Source organism: Hippocampus guttulatus, chromosome 17, assembly GCF_054856545.1.
Source record: "Hippocampus guttulatus isolate MCC_2025c chromosome 17, RoL_Hgut_1.0, whole genome shotgun sequence".
Classification (NCBI taxonomy): Eukaryota; Metazoa; Chordata; class Actinopteri; order Syngnathiformes; family Syngnathidae; genus Hippocampus; species Hippocampus guttulatus.
In genome coordinates this window covers 2,045,019-2,061,543 of record NC_141277.1, presented here as the reverse complement: position 1 = coordinate 2,061,543, position 16,525 = coordinate 2,045,019, and the positions used below count along the sequence as shown (strand labels likewise).

The following is a 16,525-nucleotide window of genomic DNA, read 5'->3' as shown; positions in this document are numbered from 1 at the left end:
TAAAGTAAAATAAAATACCAACACTAAAATAAAAAACGGAGACAGCAGCAACATGGGGGTATGTGAACCAGAGAAGATTAATACAAGGGCAAAAAAAGTTATTGTTATGTAATTCAGCATTTGGGTTATGTTGTTTTGATTTGCTCATCCAGGACTAGTCATGTCAGTCCTGATTATCCAGTCAGAGTACAGTTTGCAGCAAAGCTGTGTCCAGTGATCAGCCCCCCGCCCTCTCAGAATGACTTTCACAAGAGGCAAACTTTGTGTGCAGTTTATTTTCTGATGTGCCAAGTTAGGAAAACGAAGACTGCAAAAAATCACGTATACTTCTCGACTTTAGGTGCATTTCAATCTGTTTAGTTATGGGTAAAGAAATAGAATCAACATTTCTGATGTTCTTAATAATCAAGTATTTAGAGTGTGTACTTTTGCCGCCTCAGATAGATAGATAGATAGATAGATAGACAGACAGATAGATAGACAGATAGAGAGATAGACTCTTTGGCTCTCCCTCCATTCTGCCTTCTCGGGTACCCGGTTGAGCAACACTCCGTGAGCGTGCGTCATGACGTCACTTCCCCGGGTGGACGCACGCTCTCTACGCACGCTGTTTGGGAATGCTGCAGGTGTAGCCTGGGACCCACCCACCAGGCAAACTCTTGTCAAGCCATCTTGTGCAGCCTGTCAGTGTGCACACCAGCACCGCAGAGGCATCGGCAACAGGTAAGAAATGATCGACGCTTTGACTTGACGACTTGTTTTCACTTGGCAGCTGAAAGTTCCTTTCGCCGGCGCTCCGTGACTTCTGCTGGCGTGACTCCAAACTTTTGAGACGTGCTCTGGATAGACCAAAACGCTTTAAGCGTGCTATGCAACCTATGAAAACAACAGATAAAATGGCAATTTGTAGTCTGAAGAGCGAAGCTGAATTGAATTTTCCTTAGTTCTTACTTTTGGGCACATTTTCCGTCGAGGAATGACATAATTGTGCATCTTAGGCTGTACAGTTGAAAGACTAAGGTGTGTGGACACTTTGAAGTCTTAATGCTGTGCTCCCGGGCACGCCATACCCTTGCAAAGTGAAATAAGAGCCAAATACAAGAGAAGTAGTTAAAAAAAAATGCCATCAGGTATATCCACTTTTGGATGACACTGCCAACACTGTTATGTTCTGAATGAACAGCGTAATTCAAACTGCTCTTTCACTCTTATGTCCCAGGCCTGCACAGTCATTCCATTCTTGATAATATTACTACCCCCATGAATAATGATAATTAAAAAAAATAAACCCACGATAATGACTTTGATTTAGTAGCACCATTCGTGGGGCACTTGGCAGTTATATGCACGGGTGTAGGTCTCCCCAAGGTTACTGGGGGCAACATCCCAACAAACATGCTAATATCTGACCCAAAGTCTTGCTGCAACAGTCCAACAAAAACACTTTAAATCATAGTATGACAGTTTTGTAACTAAGGCTCACAAGGGATTGTGGCATCATTGTGAAACTGTCAGATAGGGAGGGGAAGGCAAACTACTTTCCTTTTTACTGCACATTGTTACTTCCTGTAAAATGTCGACAATGATGGGCTGCCATTCTGTCATGGGTGGGACAATTCAAGACTCATTTCCATTTGTTCAATGGCTTAAATATACAGCATGTTATTGTTTTTTCTCAAAGCAAAACTCTTATGTTGAGTCAAAGGGCGCGTCTGACTGTACTCTGCACTGTGCTCCGATAAGGAAGACGCACAGAAAGAATCTTTATTGCGGCTGGGCGGACGGTCGCTCATGTCCCCAACTTCAGCTCACGTGAAGCCACACGTACGTGCTGAGAGCTTACCACGATCAATGTTCTTTGTTGCTTTGAGACAAACTTTGAGCTGAAGAGAGTGTGACGAAGGCCATGTTATAAAATTGATGCAAATACTGTATCAGAGCTTCTTGTCCATGGCTGGCCTCAACACCAGTAGCGCGTGTCAGTATGTATTCCACATGGACGCATTCTCGCTTCTTATGCCGCAGCGTTTGGCCATTGATGGCAGTTCAAACACACGCGTACGATAAAACAATCATTCCGAATCCAGTTCAGACAAGTCAAGAATGCAGCCAACTGTGACGTTTTAAATTTAACTTTTTTTTTCTTTTTCTTTCACACATATGTCAGGACATGGTGCTGTCAGAACATGTTGCAAGAGAGAGAAAAAAAAATTGCGCACATAGTTTCAATGTGTCCACAGATTGAATTTTACAAAAGGTTGTAAACCAATCATCATTCACTGATTGCGACTGTAAAACAGATGACGCGCTGCTAAGTTTAAAGACGCCTGAATCGCCATGCGGCATTCCGCCGGCGAGACATCGTCAACGGCGTCCACCCGCATTGGCAGACACGCCAATCACTCGTGTGAGTGAAAGTCTTTCGACGAGTTGGGGAATGCTGACAGTCAGCCGTTAGCATCTAAAAGTCTGCGTTTAGCTCTTCGCCGCATGTGCTCGGGTTGTGTGAAAACTAGTCTGTTCATGTGTAAATGTGATAGGTTGTAGTAAAGTTTATTTTCACGTGCGCGGCATGGGAAATGTGAGGAAATATTGATCTGCGCAAGAGACGGGTCAACTTCTGGATGTTGTTTGGACAAAGACCATAATGTTGACCTTGTTTAACGTTTGCTTTGGTGTGCAAATGATATCCTGGCGTATTACGCAGCGGGCTCTCAAATAGGTTTCATCGCACTGGTGTCACTGAAGAAATTAAATAGGGCGTTGGAAGCGTCCTATTTAATGATTCAGCGCAACATACTACAACCACAAACTTTCTCTTTGGATTACATGAACACAAGCTGAGAGGCCCTGACTTTATGAGACTTGAAAAACATTTTCAAAACTGAAATCCGGGAAGGGTTAACGGACACTCAAATATCCGCCGATGTGCGGGGATTAGTCCTCATTCACGTCTCTCACACGTACACCCGAGGGCACACCCTCCCTCGCTCTCTCCCTCTCGCGCGCGCAGGCGCTCTCTCTCGCTCTCTCACAGTATTTCTCACTGTCTCTTTATTGTGTTTAATGGGCCCGCATTCTTTCCCTTGACTTCAGCGCAGACAGTTAACCAACCAGACCAACAAGAAAGCACAACTCTTGGCCCTCACGCAGCCACTGCATTTCAATTCAAGCTCTCCAAATAAGCCTTATTAGCAAGAGTCGCATATAAATTCCGCGTTATGTAGGCGAGAAAAGCAAGGGCAGGAATAAATAAGAGTCTCAATTTGAAGAAGTTATTTGTTGTTCTTTCCCCTCTTGCTTTTGCTCCACTCCCTCACTGTCCCTCCTTCCTGCCCCCCCCCACCCCCCCAACCCCCCTTTCTCACACACACACGCTACATTATTGCCAAAAAAGGGGTCCGAAACTACACGGTCTGAATTTGTCAATCGTTCCTCCATGATTTGGATCACAGTCTTGCTTTTATTTGATTTTTTTTCTTAAAGAACACAAGACACAATGCACAAGGGATCCGATCTGCGTTCTGCAGGTAAGGATGCAACGTTTTATCTTTAAGAACACGACTCGGAAGTGTACATAGACACCAATAGGCACACCTACAACGATATTCACATAGCTGCTTGCTTTATCGTTGTTCATTGTTTATTTCGGTCGTTGGAGTTTTAGTGATGCCGAGCTGCACCGCGCTGCATCTTACCGAGAGTTCAATCAGTGTGTCAAGCAGGAAAACAATTCACCAATCTAGGAAAGGCAAAATTGTTTGTTCGTAACTGTGAGTAAAATTCTTTCCATGTGCTTGTCTTGCATGGCGGCCATGTGACCATTTTCGAGCGCCTGCTGCGGCTGTGTCACATCCAATTTTTTGTTGAGGCGTGCAAGCCTTGCCGGATTTTTTTCATTCAGGGTGTTGCCAATCTGTCATCGATCAGGATGGCATAAGGTGTCATTGTTAGTTTTGTCGTTCTCCTCTCCTTGTCCTATTGTGTTTGGAATTGTAATTTCACATTATTTTAGGCCCGTGGGCTCGAGTACACCAAATTCTGCTACATTATGAAAACAATCGACCGCCACTTAGATTTCGATGTAAATACGTCAAAATAAAAAGGTGACACAAATCAATGTTCAAAGGATTTTCGGTGCATGTAATCTGGAAAATTTTGTCTACATCGAATTGTATGTTTGCCACACATATTAATTGTTGTGCATTTGTATTGGCTGCAATTGCAATTTATACAATTGTGCAGTTTCTCAATCGTCATTGGATGGCCCGTAGGTGCGAAGGACTTGCCTTACACTTCTTGCAATATGTGGCATCAGGCTCGATGAACTGGTCACTTAGTGCACAAGCCGCCCATTATGTGCGCCGTCAGTTTCTATTATACTGCAAATGTCAAGTCTTCTGGTATGAGGAACACCCTGAGGTGGCATTTGGTGCCCATCAATCATTAACGCTGTGGAATTCACAGCGAGCATTAGAATGCGGCCGTCTCAATCCAGTCACCAAGTACGAGTGTCACTCTGCCGCTCGTTATTCGCTGGATAATGATGTGCCACAAAACTGTTTTTATTCCTATAGATCTATTTTTAAAACATTTCGAAGCTACTTTTGATTGACAGGCCCTTCCTTGTATTTCTTATAATCTATATTATATCCCTCAAAGGCAAACCATAGAAGTGAGTCGAGCTTTTACAAAAGAACAATTAATCACATTTAAACTGACATCGCAATGTAGAAGAAGGCAATTTTTCAAATTGCAAAAAGTACAATTTTTGAAAGAAAAAAAAAAAGATTCATTCTGGTTGGCCTGTGGGATTTATTTTTGACAATACATTTCTATTTATTTATTTACTGCCCGGATTTTCTCCGCGATTTGTCTTGTGATGGGCTGGCAACCAGTTCGCGGTTCAGGGTGTCCCCCGCCTACTGCTGGAAGTCAGCTGGGATAGGCTGCAGCATGCCCGCAATCCTCATGAGGATTCAGTGGATTAGAAAATGGATAGGTGAATATGAAAGTTACGTTTTTATTTTCCTCTCATTTGAATTGGTACCATAACGTCCAGTTGTAGCCTAACTGCATATCCCCGGTCGTTTCATGAGATTTATTTCCTTCATGTTGATCTGTTGAATTTTGTACAACAGAGCTAATTAAATCACAGTCTGCCCGAAATTAACATCATGGCCTAATCTGCCAGTCGGCAGTGAATCATGGGAAGTAGGAAGCTGGATGGTTGTTGCAGGTGCGCGAGGAATGAGGGTGTGAGCGGAATGGTAGCACACATGAAATAGTTGGGATGGCGAACATCACTTACCGTTCCTCCAAACATTTGGAATATTTGACGCTCGTGTTTGTGTGTGCGTGTGTTGGTAGCCTTGGAACAAAGGCTCAATGAGTGAAATGTGAAGTGGTGTTGTCCACTTTCTCTGCCTCTCACCCTCTCACGTCATTGAGCTTTGTCAGCCCGTGAGGCGGGTCAGTGAACAGCACGGTGTGCACTAGTCATTGCTGACATTCTTCTGCACCCGAGTGTCCATCACTGAATGCTTACATCCTGTTATTACAGGGTTATTACATCCCAGCCGCTCGTAAGAGCTGTGATTTATCGAAGCAGTGAGATATGGAACGTGCCTCATGCTCGGTGGACGATTGAGCAATCCAACAAATGTGTTTGTATCAAACTGCCACCGTTCGAAGGGTTATCAGTTTGCATCAGTTCTTAACGTCGCTGTTTGATTGACCTGACGCGGTGATGCTAATGCTAAACTGGATCAGTGGAAGCAGCATGACTTATGCTATTTATTTTTTCTCCCTCTGCCCCACCATTTTGTCGTTTACGTATGTAAAAGATCATTGCTGACCCACACTAATATTAGTGCCAGTTAAGTTTGGGGTTTGTTGTTGCCTCTTCGATTGACGCGACATTATGTTCAGTTTGGCTTGGCTGTCAACTATAATTTGGAGCTTCTAATCAAAAACGCGGCATACATGCTTTTCGGTGTAAATGTATCGAATAGTATTGTATAGTAAAACGTCTAAAGCTGAATAAAATTGCGTGAATAAAAGTTACAACCAAATCTGCCCAAATTGAGAAAAATGTATTCCGAAAAAAAGAAAAGAAAATCAAATGCTAGTAATAATAAATGCAGTTTGAACATCGGTTGTTGCTCATCCTGGCCTGGCAAGCGCAGCAGATCCTCCTCTCAAAAGCATAACTTTCTCAAGGACTGTGGCTAAATTATAAATGTGTCTGAAATAGAAAGCGGGCACGCAGCTTAAAGAAAGAACTCTTGGAATGTCATGCATTTTGAGAATGGATGATTGATTTATCTCTGGGAAATGATCTGAAGGGACTTTTACAACCAAATAATACTCATGAATCATCTGGCATTTCTATGTTGGGCAGAGGTTAAAAGTTTATGCATGCAAATGGATTTGGGAGGTGAGTATGAAGCTAAAAGGGAGTCACAGAAGAGAGAATTCAGTGCAGATCCGTTTGCCACTTGTTACAAGCGGCTTCAAATGCCTCCAATGTCAACAGGAAACCTTTCAATCCCGTAATTCCTTTTTTTTCTTCTTTTTTTTTCCCCTACCATCACAGCAAATCTACAAACCAAGCAAGAGCAGACTTTGTTGACAGTGCAATAGTGTGCTAGCTGGGCTGTGAAGGGAAGGCAAGTCGGCTGAATGAATTTCTTTGATGATGTTTAACTTGCTTAATGCATTAGTTGAGACGATTCAAACGCTACCCGGTTTCATTATACAGGCAAAAGTATTGGGCCACTTGAGCATTCCAAATACAGGAAATGAATAGAAAGTATTGGGTCATCCCCATTTCGGCGCTTTCACTCGTCTTTGAAGAATTTGTTAAGTTGGAACACGAAAAGCCCTTCCCCAGTTTGTTCGCAATGAAGATGGACAGAATTGTCCAGAATCTTGTCACCCCCGCCCCCTTTTTTTAAAACATTTGTACTTTTAAAAGCAAAGCCCAGCTTCACATTCATTTCTATGCGAGTACATGCAGAAATAGAAGGCCTCTTAAAAAGCCATCCCAAATTACCAACAGTGCGTTTGACTCACCAAACCTGTTATGTCGTGTTTGTATTACCCTGCAGTCAGTCATAAGCCAAACATTGCCTCCTTCTAGTTTTAGCTACATGCAAATGAGAGTGAAGGAGCTCCTGAATAATCAACTTACTAATCAGCATTTCTCTTGGATGGCACATTTTGGAGGACCGACGTCATTCTTTAAAGGGATCATCCTGCCTCGCGTGGAGCAGCCTCCGGATAAATGACTGATGTATTATTTGATCCAAATCACACTGTTGAGTGCAGATAATAAAAATGTCAATGATGGAGCTCACAACTCTGTCTTCACCAACTTGCAGAAGAAACCGAAAGGGAATTGCGCACGGTGCACAACACAGTGAGGCAGGGTCTTGAACATCCCACTGTAGCCGGAGATAATATGGTGCCGAAGGGCCGGGCCTTCTTTGCCACGTCCGCCAAAAGCAGTTAAAGACGCAGAGTTTTGTAATGATAAAAACATTGACACAAATACAAATGTAACACCGGGGCCGATTGTGTGGGGCGGGGTCATGGCCCCGAGATGCCGCGGTTGATGTCCCTTATTTTCATTCCGTTGCCATTTCCAAGCTCTCTCCATCCCCCTCTAGCTAATTCTCAAGCCATCTCGTATAGGTCATGAAGCCCATTTTTACATGTTGTAATTTCTTCGCCTAATGGATGCTTGAGAGCTCCAATTATTCGTCTCCGTTGTGGAGAAATTGCCACCAAGCTTCTCCTGAAATGCATCGTGGTGAATTTTTGCATTTTATAGCGCCTTGTTTTTGTTTTTTTCCCCCCTTCAAGTTTTAATGAGTGTTGTTTTGCATTATGCAGTACCTCCAGGCTTCAATTTGGCATCTGGGAGTGTTGGCTTGACTCCAAAACTGGTCACCCAGTGCTTATTACTCATTAAGCCTCGTCACAGGGCCGAGTGGGTGCAGGCTTGGTGGGAGCTGCAGTGCTTGGAGAGTTGTGGTTGTTGTTGTTGTTGTTGTTGTTTGTCGACGTTCTACTTTTTGGAGTGGTGTGAAAGAGTTGAAAATGCACAACGTATCTTTTATGCCTGTCTGAACCAGCTCTCTCTGGATACATGAGTCGTTCCAATGCTAATCAAACATGATTATGAGGTGGAACAATTTTCATTTATTTTTAGCTTCTTCCGGTTTTAGCTACCGATGCTCCACGTACAGCACTTTGTATACACCGCTGTATACAAAGTGCTGTACGTGGAGCAAAAAGAATTCATTCAACAAAGCAATAAATCAAGAGGCGAGCAGCAGCATTCTGGACCAACTGGAGACACTTAATGGAGGATTGGCTGACTCCAAAGTCAAGTGCATTAAGTAATTCAGCCGGGAAGTGACGAAGGCTTTACTTTAGCCATCTGCCTAAGATAAAAGAAGCTGGATTTCACGGCACCAGTTTGCGGGTCAAATTTATAACTAATATTTACATATTATATGACGACTAATTTTTGGTTTCTTCTGTACTATACAAAACAACCAATTCACCGTGAAGCAACAACAAATCACTTTCTCATGGCACGTTAATAAGCAGAGAAGGATTCAAAATGCAATTAATTGCAATCTAAACGTGTCGCCGTTTTCTTTTGCCGCTGGTAAGACACCACACAAGGTGTTATTTAAAGCGGGTCTCCATGCACCCCTCCCCCCCCAAACTGTTGTGGGGCAACCGTGACAACTCTGCTGTGTGCGCTGACTACTGAGAAGTGCCTTACAAAGCCTCACTTCGCAAGGTTGACTCAGGAACGGAAAGGAAAGACAGTTTCATGGACAACCTGACAAGTCAAATGAAATTTTTGTTTTTGAATAGTGTCAAGTGTTGCAACTTGTTGTGTTTTTACAGAACAAACCACATGCCGTGTTTAAAAGAAGGAAAAAAAAGAGTGGCTGGAATATATGTCGGAGCGTTGTCGAGGGGCCTTCCATGATATAATGAGAGGTGCTAGCCACCAGCTAGCGCACAAGCTAACAGACTTTCGAGGATGCCAGATTCATTGCACCATACTAGACACTGTTGTTGTGATCGGACGTACGTGCTCTCAGCAGAACAGCAGTGTTGTCTGCTGTCATTAACTCAAGTTAAGTCATTTAAGACTCGCTATTTAAGGCCCAGGTCCTATTATAGCCGTTTCCAAGGAGTTCACTTTGTTTGCTGCCTCTACGTAGCAAATGAAGTTGGCCTTTGCACGGAACACCAACGCGTTTGTTTCCTCTCGTGACCGTTTTTATTTTTTTGCCGTCATAAACAGACCTTGTCTGACTCAACGCACGGTGGAATTCTCTGCGTTTAAGATGACGCCGTCGACAGTACTTGGCGTGGTTTGTTCGAGGCAGTGCCTGCACAATCTTGTAAGCATTCACGTCATATTGGGCATGTTGATCAGGAGGCAGATATGAGGATAAGGAAAAAAAAGGGAAGCGACAGCAATGCCCACATCATAGCGACCTGCCTATTAAGGTGTGTCAGATCTGGCGTCCTGCCGCGCAGTTATCTGGCTGCAAGGAGACACACCCTGGGGTGGGGATCCAAACGACAGGGTGGGGGGGTGCGGACTGGAAACCTGCATTATCTTCCAATTTAGTCATTGTTTATTTAATGTCACATAACTCAGTTGTGATTTCAGACTATGAGTGTCATATTTTCGTTGATGCATTTTGTTGAAAGGTCGCCATAACTTCGGTGTGATTTCAGACTGCGAGTTTCAATGTTTTCATTGATACATTCCTCATCCTCGGCTCCAGCAGCCATTCATCCAGTCGCACCAACGCAGACTGTCCAGACTGTTGTCAGGGTCGTCTCCATGTACACACACAAGTGCAGCCCACCCACTGCCACACATGCAAAGACGAGCCCCCCCGAGTGGTCTGAGCTCAGTCAGGAAATGAGTTTGAGGTAATCCCGTCGCCATGAATTCGTCGCTCGCTCCGTTTCTTCGAGTAAGTCTTCCCGAATCGAAACTTTACAGATTCACCTTTGACTATTAAGCGGCGACAGAAATGTTTTGTGATGATGCGTTGAGGTTCCGTTTGTGTTGAAGAGGGCAATGATTTAGCATGAGCCAAGTTAGTGATGGTTCATTGATCCTCTGGGTTCAGACCTAAAAGGCTATCATGACTATGTTGTTGGCATTTCAAACCTATCCATGGGGAATAGCAGTGTCAATGCAGGAGCAAATCATATGGCTTTCATTTTTTTTTCTTTCCATTGACGGATAGATGTCCCCGCTATTTTCAGTTGCAAGTTTTGTCATGAAAGGGCGAGGAATCTGCGCCAGCGTTCAGTTTTAGTACATCAGCAAGGCTAAGAGAAACATTTGTTTCTCCTTCTACTGTTACTTGGCAACGTTTCCCAAAGCGGACTTGGGTTGCCCAAATTCCTGGCATGAAGCAAAACAAAGGAAAAAAAAACGTTTGACAACACTATATTTAAATGTTGTTTTTTTTTTTACTTTGTCAAAACAAACACAGGCACATTGCAACATCTTCTATATTCCGTAATGACTTGTTTACGTGTCGCCCAATCTACCTAATGAGACCATAACTGTCTTTCAAGTACATTTTATTGGACATCATTATCTCAACGTGTCATGACCATCCGGCCCACTCATGTTATGAATGCCATCACTCATGTCGCGAGTGGGGAATTAATTGCCATCTGCAAGTCTTGCATATGCATAGGAGTTGACTTCCTTCTTCGAGATGATCCCGCCGCCGGTCTTGCTCGGCGATGCCGTGTTTTGATCATTATCAGATATATCATCACCACTCGCAATAATGAGTACATCTTGAGCAGGCGCTCAATGTTTGCTGTCAAGTTTTGCAGAAGCTGGCGCAACCTTCGGAAAAAGATAAATTTAAATGTATCGCTGAGTTGGTCAGCGCTGTCGAAGTTAGGATAACAGTGGCGTAATTACCGGAATTTCTGCATCCAAAATCCCCAAATTAATATTTAAAGGATTTTGTGACATTTTATGGAGACAAATGAAAATATTGTAATCAAAATCCTCTTCTTTTTTTTTTGCATCCAGTGTCCAGTGTTTGAAAAAAACGGAGGGGAATTCCCAGTTTCTCTCAGCAAACTACAGCAGCTAATAGAAGAGAGGGTGCATATTGTACATTCGGAAATCACAGACGACCCACAGGTAAATTATGGCATTTGAAGTCATTCCAAACATTTACCACATTGTATAAATCCGTAGGGAACGTTTCTGTTCGTTTTCGGCCAAATTCTTTTTTCATAAGAACGTCATCTGCAATTCAACTAGATGGCTGCCTAACTACGCGGATGAATTTAAATCAAAATACCTTCAGACAAATTATTTTGCTCTATATTGTTTTTCTTTTCCTCGTGAACTTGAGGATATAGTTTACAGCTTCATAAATCGAAATATTATGTGAAAGTATTTCGTGGGGGGGGGGGGGGGGGGTGTTCCTCTGAGAATCAGAATTCAGCTGTCTCCATTTCCCGTCCTGTTTTGTCAGCTTGTCGGCAACAACAGGGTTGTCTGTGGGTGTATGCGGAACGTAAAATACCCTCAATGTAAAACACGCATGACCATCTGCAGCTTCTAAAAGTGTTTGGTGTATTTTGCGCGGGACAAATCCGTCTTGACCGATGCTAGCTTGCGTCATACACGTCCGTTTGTCTGGCCTCGGGCCTCGTAAATTCTCAAAAGCGGGTCCTGGCTGGTGGGCTCGTGGCGCAGGCTTTGAGCTTAGCCGCTCGTGCCATTGACGCGCAAGCTAGGACACGTGTGAGTTTCAGCCTCGGGAAAAGAACGCACTGGATGATCAACGTCACACTCGCTACTATAGTGTCTGGCGTGTTTCTTTATTGTCTGAGTTTAGAGTACTTGGGTTTAATTTGCCGGCGGCAAGCTATCACTTCCACTTTTTGACATGTTAGACTTTGATGAAAAGTGGTGTATTAGAAGTGCTGACATGGATGTATTCCAGACTGGTAAAGGTGCACCTTTCATTTGGTTGGACGAGATGCAAACTTGTGTGATTGTGATGACATCACGTTTGATGAAGGTTCACCAAAATCCTGTTGGTGATTGGTGTCAAAAGTTTGAGAACCGCCGTTGTATCAACTCCAATCGGACCGTGCATTTAAACTTTACGAGAGTGCGCTGTCACACTCTGTAACTCTGATATTAACCACTAATCCCATTCTTACGAACTTGATCAGTTTCGGTCCGAGATCTTTTTTTTTTTTTTTTTTTCTTCTGTAAAGCCAGTCATGTTCGAGCACATGATTCACAGGCGTTGAGCGTGATCAGCATGTTCTGCCAGGGTGACTCATCCAGTCTGCTGTCTCTCGGTCGACAGCCAGCATGGAAGGACGAGCTCAGACACGCCCACGCTACCTCCACCAACTTGAATCCTCCCACGTCGTGTCCCCGTGCGTCTCCTCTGCTCTCTGGGCTTCTGTGCTCACCTCCTGCCTCCTCAGTCTGTCTGCCCTCTCCTCTCCTCTCCTCTCCTCGTTTCGCGCTCAGCTGGTGATTCATAGCAAGCTTCGCTTTCACTCACCGCGTTGCCTAACGTCTCGCAAGCTGACACATTTGTTTTTGGCCAACATGTTTTGCAATTTGACTTTCTCCTCTCATTTCGTGTCCTAGATTCATATTCTGCGGTCCTGTCGTGTGTTTTGTTCACGTTTGGGATGCTTTGCCCTTTTTCACCTGCTGCCTGTTTTTTTTTTTTTTTTTGGTTTGAGGTTTTTTGGTATTGTTTTTGGGTGGGGGGGGGCAGTCCTTTCCTTCTCTTCTTTAGCAGGTAAAATATTGGCCTGCCACTGTGCCACAATTTACAAATTGACTTGACCTTTAACATTGATGTTCCAATCTTTTTTTTTTTTTGTACCAATTCACTTTCCAAAATAAATTTAACAATGTAGTCAAACAAATAATTTTCCTGGACTTCACATTTCAAAACTAACTATCCATCTTTTTTTTTTTTTTTTTGTGGAACCTTTATAAGATTGTTATAGATCTAGATGTTTTTACATGGTCAAATTGTCCCACCGAGGAAAACCACAACCTCAATCTGACTCCTTTCGGTTCTGTTCGTGACCTTGACTCGGGCTCGAGGTTAAATCGTTCCAAAGTGTTCCGCACGTTCACCCTCTGGATTTGTCGCCGGCAAATACTTTCTAAGGTCATCTGAATTCTTTGTCTCAGGGTGTGGCGTTTGCGGAGGACGCCGGAGGAGGACTGTGGAAGTTTGCTGTCTTGAGTAAGCAGTTGACCTTTCACCTCCAGCGGCTGCAGACAGAGACCGAACACGAGCTCAACAGCATACAGACACAGTGAGTGCATCGATGAAAGTTACCGCGTCTTGTGGAAGATGCGCTTCCCCGTACCTTTTGACCATCAAAACTACAGAGGCACGGCTTTTTGTCACGTGGAAAGATGGATTTCAATTTGAGTCTATTTCTGGAAAAAGGGCGTCAGACGTTCTGATCGGAGACGTTTTAACCTGGAAAAACGTGTGTGCGTCAGTGAAACCCTTTTGAGACGCATGTTGCGTTTGAACGTGTTAGGAGGCAGCTCGGTGCGGCTTCGTGGGGTTCCGTCACACTGCTGAAACACGTCTGGGGATGTTTCGTTGTATCTCGCAACCGCAGAAGGTTCAGGGCTGTCCGAGAAAAAGCAGCACGATCCTGTCCGTGGTCGAAATACATTTAGTCGAGTTCCTCGTCGTCTAATCTAGGCGAGCAAGTGAAGTACCGTGGCCAAAGTTAAATCATGCATTCATGTGTGTTTGTTTGCATCTCGCTGGGCAATGTTTTAATTTTTTGAACTCTCTTTTAATTCACACCAGTAATGATTTTGATTATGATGAACGCCATCCTTTTTTTTTTTTTCTCCTCCTCCATCGTTTGGTCTTTGCTTTGTCAAAACATTTGCTCCGTTAGCCACATCTGCTGCTTTTATTGCCTCTTTGTTCTTCACAATAGTACAGATGGTCGATTTTACAAAACCAAACGGTGCAGCGAGAACACCATGTTTCACGTCTAGCTGGTACTTCCTCCTTCTCTCCAACAGTAATAGAGTTGGCTTTTTAATAAAAGCCTATTACTGGCATTTTTGGGTCTCTTTGGCGCGCCGCTGAGAGAAATTGAGACCAAAAGAACAATGCACCTGCAACGCATGGAACAATTGACGTCGAAAAAGCAGCCCAGATCAGCCTTCTGCTTCAACTGACTGAACCGAAAATATTACACTTTTTTTTTCCCCCACCCAGAAAGTGTGGCTCAGCTTCATTTTAACGGTTTGCAATGTCATATTGTTGCATCTTGTCATCCAAAGTGAGCTGCACTGTTCGGGGCAAAAATATTTACAAATAAAAATATTAAAATTAAAAATATATATACACTGTTCGGGGCAAATAAAAATATTTGGGGGATTGACTTGGGATTCATTTGGATGACTCCCCCCACACCACCACCTCCCGCCCTGCCTATTTCATTCCCAAATCAAACCTTTTGTCATCCAATAAAATGCCATCCCAAAGTGAGCACCCAGGTGTGCAAAGATGAGAAAGAAAACAAGATTCCCATGATCTCATCTCCTTTAGTCATTCTTCACATTTTGCAGAACGACAAGCCGCACATTGAACGCCTCGAAGGAGAAACAGTCCATACTTGTTGGCCAATAACTGTTAATTCCCACAGGGCATTTGCAATGCGGGGCAAAGTGAATCACTTTTTTATTCAAATCCTGACTTAACGGAGGATTGCTAACGTTTTGCCGGCACTGATTAAACTGTGTGCAAATTCTTTCACGTCGAAAATTAGACACCTAGTTTACAACGAGGTAAAAAGTGGATATATTTTTGGGGGACACCCTGAAAATGTGGTCCTGACTCAGTGGCATCTGAAGGAACATTGAGCTTTTAATCCTGTTTTAATCAGCATATTATTTCGAAGGCAGAATTCCAAACGACTTTTAGTCTTTCACATGACTTCCGAGCCAGTCGGCCGGCTCAATGCATCCAGTCAACATTTATTTTATGACTTGAACAAAAAGGGCTCCGTTTTTGTAGGCAACATGGTCCAAAAGTTGGTGGATCCTAAATTTTGTATGAGCGCAAGGTTCAGTGAGCGTGTTTGACAATTTTGGCCAAATGTGGCCGATGCGATGGAAAGAGTGTCTTGGATATGTGCTTGGCAACGATAAGGGAATAAAAGGCGCCGCTATGATTGGCCGTGATTGAAGTCGGCCGTGACCACTCCCACGGCAGCGCCGCCCTCCCTCTGCGCCCATTTGCGAAATTACTCAGAGCGGGTCCTACCTGATTCCGTGCGCCACACGCCATGCAGGATTTACACCGGTGAGGAAATTGGAGTGTTTGAGGCTGGAGTCGAATGACATCACGGATGCAGCGGTAGAAATTTGACCAACCATATTTATTTAACTTTGAACTTGACCTTTACTGGCCCACGTTATGTGGAAAGGCAATCTTCTGGTGATGTCGGCCTCACCTCATGCGCTCCCTCTCTCTATGCTCCTGCCGTGACATGTTCTTTGGCAGAAGAACACTTAACAAGACCTTGACAGACACGGCAGGCTAAAACAGAGCTCCGCATTTAAGGTGTGCCAACCAAGTCTGCCCGGCCGACTCACACGGTTTAATGACACACTTCCTGGAAATCGCCTCATTTCCCTTAAATTTTGGCACTTGAACTAAAGGACTGACATCATGTTTCAGGCTGGATCGGACACGTTCATGGCCATATATTGAGTAGGAACTTTAGCGATCACAATGGGCCACCCCCAAAAAGGATATCCACTCCTTATACACTTAAATTACGTTTGTGATGTCGTAATGACAACGTCAATCCTGGTTCCCGTGGAGTGGAGGAAAAAGGGTTTGGCAGTGCGTGACACGAAAAGAGAGTGTCGGTGTACGCTTGTCTTGCGAGTGTCAGGATGTAATCCCTTGACTTCATCCCATTTGAGTCACTTTCTGCCGTTTCTTTGTTGTGGTGATAAGGCCTTTTAAAGTTTAAGGGGGAAAAGAAAAATACAAAGTCTGCATCTTCCGATTTGAGGCTTGTAAGAACATAATCCCAAACAAAATGTCAACGACATTATGATGTGACGTTTGTCATTTGCCACCGACTTTTAAACGCGGGTGCAGTTTGCAGTGTGACACTTGTCCCTTTATGATATCGTTGACAGTTTGCATATAGCCCAAAATATATATCAAATTACACACACACACACAAAAAAATGAATAAACTATTTTAAGATGTACAACTTTCCTAACATGTAACGTATCAGTGACGTTTCCAGTGTACACACAGCACATCTTTTTCCTAAAATTCCATTTTTTTCATTTGAACATGCACTTGATCAATCTCGACATAGAATTTTTCAAGAATTGTTTTTGTTGTTGTTGTTTTTTACTTTTCTGTATGACATTCA

The 16,525-nt window shown here is 43.6% G+C and overlaps 1 protein-coding gene across 5 annotated transcripts in view; it reads left to right on the top strand.

Annotated features, from left to right (window-relative positions):
* The first annotated feature begins 596 nt into the window (after window positions 1-596).
* Window positions 597-16,525, top strand: part of LOC147191458 (uncharacterized) — a 30,138-nt gene continuing 14,209 nt past the window's right edge. Inside the window, exons 1-3 of one of the 5 annotated variants that reach the window (XM_086135127.1) lie at window positions 678-723; window positions 11,117-11,230; window positions 13,274-13,401. Coding sequence is in view for 1 of the 5 variants with exons in the window: in XM_086135128.1 (XP_085991254.1) it covers window positions 9,996-10,025; window positions 13,274-13,401 (158 nt within the window). In the remaining 4 variants the exon portion in view is untranslated. Of the gene's footprint in view, window positions 724-3,486; window positions 3,531-9,986; window positions 10,026-11,116; window positions 11,231-13,273; window positions 13,402-16,525 lie in introns of those variants that run through there. The other 4 variants (XM_086135126.1, XM_086135129.1, XM_086135130.1 and 1 more) reach the window with 4 other exon arrangements.